Raw genomic sequence first — 7,210 nt, forward strand, 5'->3', positions numbered from 1 at the left:
GAGCACAGGCTCCGGACGCGCAGGCTCAGCGGCCATGGCTCACGGGCCCAGCCGCTCCACGGCATGCGGGATCCTCCCGGACCGGGCCACGAACCCGTGTCCACTGCATCAGCAGGCGGACTCTCAACCACTGCACCACCAGGGAAGCCCTTGTTGGAAGATTTTTAATCACAGTTTCAATTTCATTACTTGTGATTCGTTGGTTCATATTTTCTCTTTCTTCCTGGTTCAGTCTTGGAAGGTTACACCTTTCTAAGAATTTGTCCATTTCTTCCAGGTTGTCCATTTTATTGGCATAGAGTTGCTTGTAGTAGTCTCTTAGGATGCTTTGTATTTCTGTGGTGTCTGTTGTAACTTCTCCTTTTTCATTTCTAATTTTATCGATTTGAGTCCTCTCCCTCTTTTTCTTGATGAGTCTGGCTAATGGTTTATCAATCTTGTTTATCTTCTCAAAAACCCAGCTTTTAGTTTTATTGATCTTTGCTATTGTTTTATTTGTTTCTCTTTCATTTATTTCTGCTCTGATCTTTATGTTTTATTTCCTTCTGCTAACTTTTGGTTTTGTTTGTTCTTCTTTCTCTAGTTCCTTTAGGTGTAAGGTTAGATTGTTCATTTGAGATTTTTCTTATTTCTTGATGTAGGCTTCTATAGCTATAAACTTCCTTCTTAGAACTGCTTTTGCTGCATCCCATAGGTTTTGGATCATCGTGTTTTCATTGTCATTTGACTCTAGGTATTTTTTGATTTCTTGGTTATTTAGTAACGTATTGTTTAGCCTCCATGTGTTTGTGTTTTTTACGTTTTTTCCCATGTAATTCATTTCTAATCTCATAGCGCTGTGGTCAGAAAAGATGCTTGATATGATTTCAATTTTCTTAAATTTACTGAGGATTGATTTGTGACCCAAGATGTGATCTATCCTGGAGAATGTTCCGTGCGCACTTGAGAAGAAAGTATAATCTGCTGTTTTTGGATGGAATGTCCTATAAATATCAATTAAATCTATCTGGTCTATTGTGTCATTTAAAGCTTGGGTTTCCTTATTTCTTTTCATTTTGGATGATGTGTCCATTGGTGTAAGTGAGGTGTTAAAAGTCCCCCACTATTACTGTGTTACTGTCGATTGCCTCATTTATAGCTGTTAGCAGTTGCCTTATGTATTGAGGTGCTCCTGTGTTGGGTGCATATATATTTATAATTGTTATATCTTCTTCTTGGATTGATCCCTTGATCATTATTTAGTGTCCTTCCCTGTCTCTTGTAACATTCTTTATTTTAAAGTCTATTTTTTCTGATATGAGTTATTGCTACTTCAGCTTTCCTCTGGTTTCCATTTTCATGGAATATCCTTTTCCATCCCCTCACTTTCAGTCTATGTGTCCCTAGGTCTGAAGTGGGTCTCTTGTAGACAGCATATATATGGGTCTTGTTTTTGTATCCATTTAGCAAGCCTGTGTCTTTTGGTTGGAGCATTTAATCCATTCACATTTAAGGTAATTATCGATACGTATGTTCCTTTGACCATTTTCTTGATTGTTCTGGGTTTGTTTTTGTAGGCCCTTTTCTTCTTTTGTGTTTCCCACTTAGAGAAGTTCCTTTAGCATTTGTTGTAGAGGTGGTTTGGTGGTGCTGAATTCTCTTAGCTTTTGCTTGTCTCTAAAGCTTTTGATTTCTCCCTCGAATCTGAGTGAGAACCTTGAGATCCTTGCTGGCTAGAGTAATCTTTGTTGTAGGTTCTTCCCTTTCATCCCTTGAAGTATATCATGCCACGCCCTTCTGACTTGTAGAGTTTCTGCTGAGAAATCAGCTGTTAACCCTATGGGAGATCCCTCGTATGTTATTTGTCGTTCTTCGCTTGCTGCTTTCAATAATTTTTCTGTCCTTAATTTTTGCCAGTTTGATTACTGTGTGTCTTGGCATGTTCGTCCTTGGGTTTATCCTGTATGGGACTCTCTGTGCTTCCTGGACTTGGGTGGCTATTTCCTTTCCCATGTTAGGGAAGTTTTTTTTGTTTTTCTTTTTGTTTTTTTGCGGCACGCTGCCCTCTCACTGTTGTGGCCTCTCCCACTGCGGAGCACAGGCTCCAGACGCGCAGACTCAGCGGCCATGGCTCTCGGGCCCAGGCGCTCCGCGGCATGTGGGCTCTTCCTGGACCAGGACACGAACCCGTGTCCCCTGCGTCGGCAGGCGGACTCTCAACCACTGTGCCACCAGGGAAGCCCAGGGAAGTTTTTGATTATAATGTCTTCAAATATTTTCTCTGGTCCTTTCTCTCTCTCTTCTCCTTCTGGGACCCCTATAATGCGAATGTTGTTGCATTTAACGTTGTCCCAGAGGTCTCTTAGGCTGTCTTCATTTCTTTTCATTCTTTTTTCTTTATTCTGTTCCGCAGCAGTGAATTCCACTATGCTGTCTTCCAGGTCACTTATCCGTTCTTCTGCCTCAGTTATTCTGCTATTGCTTCCTTCTAGTGTATTTTTCATTTCAGTTATTGTATTGTTCACTTCTGTTTGTTTGTTCTTTAATTCTTCTAGGTCTTTGTTAAACATTTCTTGCATCTTCTCGATCTTTGCCTTGATTCTCTTTCCAAGGTCCTGGATCATCTTCACTATCATTATCCTGAATTCTTTTTCTGGAAGTTTGCCTATCTCCACTTCATTTAGTTTTTCTGGAAGTTTGCCTATCTCCACTTCATTTTTCTGGGGTTTTATCTTGTTCCATCATCTGGTACATAGCCCTCTGCCTTTTCATCTTGTCTGTCTTTCTGTGAATGTGGTTTTTGTTCCACAGGCTGCAGGATTGTAGTTCTTCTTGCTTCTGCTGTCTTCCCTCTGGTGGATGAGGCTATCCAAGAGGCAAGTTTCCTGATGGGAGGCACTGGTGGTGGGTAGAGCTGGCTGTTGCTCTGGTGGGCAGAGCTCAGTAAAACTTTAATCCGTTTGACTGCTGATGGGTGGGGCTGGGTACCCTCTCTGTTGGTTGTTTGGCCTGAGGCAACCCAACACTGGAGCCTACCTGGGCTCTTTGGTTGGGTAATGGCGGACTCTGGGAGGGCTCATGCCGAGGAGTACTTCCTAGAACTTCTGCTGCCCATGTTCTTGTCCCCACCGTGAGCCACAGTCAGCCCCTGCCTCTGCAGGGGACCCTCCAACGCTAGCAGGTAGGTCTGGTTCAGTCTCCTACGGGGTCACCGCTCCTTCCCCTGGGTCCCGATGCACACACTACTTTGTGTGTGTCCTCCAAGAGTGGAGTCTCTGTTTCCCCCAGTCCTGTCGAAGTCCTGCAATCAAATCCCACTAGTCTTCAAAGTCTGATTCTCTAGGAATTCCTCCTCCTGTTGCCAGACCCCCAGGTTGGGAAGCCTGACGTGGGGCTCAGAACCTTCACTCCAGTGGGTGCATTTCTGTGGTATAAGCGTTCTCCAGTCTGTGAGTCACCCACCCAGCAGTTATGGGATTTGATTTTACTGTGATTGCGCCCCTCCTACCATCTCATTGTGGCTTCTCCTTTGTCTTTGGATGTGGGGTATCTTTTTTGGTGAGTTTCAGTGTCTTCCTGTCGATGATTGTCCAGCTGCTAGTTGTGATTCTGGTGTTCTCGCAAGCCTCCCTTCGTTTTTTATTTTTAACACTTCCCTACTTTTTGGCATAACAAGATGTTCCAGGCTCTTCTCTTACCTTCCCTCCTCCTATCCTGGAATTAGACATTTCTCCAAAAAGTCCTGCCTGATTCCTTTTAATGGGGAATGCTAGAAAATACCACAATTTATTTCTCCTTCCTTCTGTTAATTGACGTTTGAATTGTTTTTAGTTCTGGACTATTATAAAGAAAGCTTCTCTGAATACCCTTGTACATTTTTTGGATCCATAAACTGATTTCGGTTGTGTATATAACCAAGAGTGGCAGTGGAAAGTCTCAGAACAGAACAACAAGGACTATTGTATAGCACCCGGAATTATATTCAATATCTTGTAGTGACCTATATTGGAAAATAATCTGAAAAAGAAAATTTATATATATATTTATATATATGTGGCAAGAATTTATATACAGTGTGTATATATAGAAAGAATTTATATCTGTATGTATGTGTATATATATATATATATATATATAAACTGAAGCACTTTGCTGCACACCTGAATCATTGTAAATCAACTGTATTACAGTTTTTAAAATAACATACATACGTACATATATAAATAAATAAAAAGAAGGACACAGGATCTCCACTCTGGCTATATACCCAACAGAAATGAGTACATCAAGTCCACCAAAAAAAGTGAACACAGATATTCATAGCAACTTTGTTCATAATTCATGTATGTATATATATACACACACACATACATATACACACACACACACACACACACACATATATATATATATGTATACACATATATATATATGTATATTTAGCTTTAGTGGGTATTGCTAAGTAGTGTTTCAAAGTGCTCATAACAGTTTTGTGAAGGGAGCGAAAGTTGTCGGCTCCATTAGGTGGGGTAATCGGTGGCAGCGGTTCTAATGGGCCAGTGCAATCCAAAGACATGTTGTCTGTGACCAGAAATGGCAAAGTTGCTCATCTTTTCCATTGATAATGAGTGGGAAATGCTGAGATTTTGCCACCTGGTCCGTTCTTGTTTTTTTGGTTTTTTTTTTTTTTTGCTGTACACGGGCCTCTCACTGTTGTGGCCTCTCCCGCTGCAGAGCACATGCTCTAGACGCGCAGGCTCAGCAGCCATGGCTCATGGGCCCAGCCGCTCCGTGGCATGTGGGATCTTCCCGGACCGGGGCACGAGCCCGTGTCCCCTGCATCGGCAGACGGACTCTCAACCACTGCGCCACCAGGGAAGCCCAACCTGGTCCATTCTTAAACTGCTGTTGTAGAGAGTGCTGCTTTAAGATGGGCAGAATGGAAGTTTCTGAAGTCAAGAATCTCCTGCTACCTTCAACATGGTTTTCATCTCAGTGATGGCAGTGACAGCATGTAGGGAATGCAGGATCATCGCTAGGGGCTCCTGCTGTTAGAGAGCATTCGGGTCACTGCTTTGTTTTAAAAAGTGTCTCCCCAGGAGAAGGAGGAATGCCCCCTGGAGTCCCACTCACATCTTCTGACTGCTGGGGGCCCATTTGGAACCCTGAAAGAGTCATTTACTAAACACCCTGAGAGAGTAAATATCCCTCTGTCTACACCCAGGGAGCCACTTAGTTTTCAAGACATCTGGGATAGAGGCCCAGGGACAGCAGGCAGAGCAGGAAATTGCTGGAGGTAAACATGGAAGTGAACGGGTCCTGTATCATGGCACTAGACTCTAGGCTCAGTGTTGCTAGGAACTCCTTGGGCGTGGCCCGGCCTCTATAGCTTAAAGGTTCTTTGTCCAGAATGTCTCTCCTGTGGAGCTTACAGTTCATCATTAGAACCAACGAGGTGATTGAGCACTTTTTAAAGTGAATTTCTGAACAGAAGAAACATCACTTACAAGATACGTGATGGGCTCTTAAGTAATTTTGATGAACCTTTGGAGGAATTCATGACTATTAAAACAACATCTCGTGGATGCATTTTAACCAGGTGTCCCCTCTAAGTGGACACTGACCCACTGTGGAATGGGGAGAGCCCCCTCCTGCATACTTTCTGAGCGAGCCTGTGTGCAGTGTGCAACTGTGCAACTGTATGCAGCAACCCTGGATAGATAACGGTTCGGGTGACCCACAGTGACGGGACTCCCATGGCTGCACGTTTGTATTAACCTCTGTGAACCTTTCTTCTCTCTCCCCCAGGTCTCTCCGCGGATGGTGGTGCCAAGCGCCAGGAGCACCTCTCCCGGTTTTCCATGCCCGATCTCAGCAAAGACTCTGGGATGAACGTGTCCGAGAAGCTGAGCAACATGGGCACGCTGAACTCGTCCATGCAGTTCCGCAGCGCTGAGTCCGTTCGCAGCCTGCTCTCGGCCCAGCAGTACCAGGAGATGGAGGGAAACCTCCACCCTCTCAGCAACCCCATCAGGTACAGAGACCTGCAGGCCCACGGAAGGATGCATCAGAGCTTTGATTTCGATGGGGGCATGGCGGGCAGCAAGCTGCCGGGGCCGGAGGGCGTGAGGATCCAGCCCATGAGCGAGCGCACGCGGCGGAGAGCCACTTCCCGCGAAGACAACCGCCGCTTCCGACCTCACCGGTCCCGGCGATCTCGACGCTCTCGCTCAGACAACGCCCTCCACCTGGCCAGCGAGCGCGAGGCCGTCTCTCAGTTAAAAGAAAGGCCCCCCCTGAGAGCCAGGGAGGATTATGATCAGTTCATGCGCCAGCGGAGCTTCCAGGAGAGCCTGGGCCAGGGGTCCCGGAGGGACCTGTACGGCCGGTGCCCCCGGACTGTATCGGACCTGGCCCTGCAGAACGCCTTTGGGGAGCGATGGGGACCCTACTTCACTGAGTACGATTGGTGTTCCACCTGCTCTTCGTCCTCGGAGTCTGACAACGAGGGCTATTTCCTAGGAGAACCCATCCCCCAGCCCGCCCACCTGCGATACGTCACGAGTGATGAGTTACTGCACAAATACAGCTCGTACGGCCTCCCCAAGTCTTCCACGCTAGGTGGCAGGGGACAGTTGCACAGCAGGAAAAGACAAAAGAGCAAAAACTGTATCATTTCTTAATCCAGTGGGGGTCAGGGGATAGGGGAAGATGGGAGGTAAGAATGTAAATTCAGAAACTTGCACTGTTTTAAATTTTAAAGCTCTTTGCTTTGGTGGTTCCAGGGAGAGATGAGAAGAGCTCTCTGTTGATGGCGGCAGGGTCACCGACTGACTCGATAGGTAGTCACAGTTCTTGGCATGTTGAATATTATTTGCACATTTCACTTTGGAAACGCTATAGACTCTACGGAGGCCAGGATTGGTCACCTCCTTCCCGTCCGTCTGTGTTGAGCTGCCACTGGCAAGATGGCAAAATTGTTTCCCGCTCGCTTATATATTATAGCCTCTCTGGTTCTCTCCCTTTTAGGACCCTTTTTCCAGTACGTAATTTGTTTATTAGCCAGGACCCAAGACTAAGTTATTTACATGTCCATTGTAAATGCAATGTAAATGAGAGTTCTGATAAAATATTTTTGTATTTTGTAATATCAAAGGAATTTCTATATCGTAGGACTCAGTGGAGCCTTGCATGCACGTCCAGCATTGTCTTTGAGTAGTACTCCAAGGTG

General features: G+C 45.4%; 1 protein-coding gene across 1 annotated transcript in view; it reads left to right on the top strand.

Moving 5' to 3' along the window:
• PRICKLE2 (prickle planar cell polarity protein 2) overlaps positions 1–6,662 on the top strand; it is a 343,057-nt gene extending 336,395 nt beyond the window's left edge. Inside the window, 1 exon segment of the mRNA XM_007445671.1 lies at positions 5,788–6,662. Coding sequence (XP_007445733.1) covers positions 5,788–6,662 — 875 coding nt within the window.
• The last annotated feature ends 548 nt before the right edge of the window (positions 6,663–7,210 follow it).

The sequence above is a fragment of the Lipotes vexillifer genome, unplaced genomic scaffold (assembly GCF_000442215.2).
Source record: "Lipotes vexillifer unplaced genomic scaffold, Lipotes_vexillifer_v1.1 scaffold239, whole genome shotgun sequence".
NCBI classification, from domain to species: Eukaryota; Metazoa; Chordata; class Mammalia; order Artiodactyla; family Lipotidae; genus Lipotes; species Lipotes vexillifer.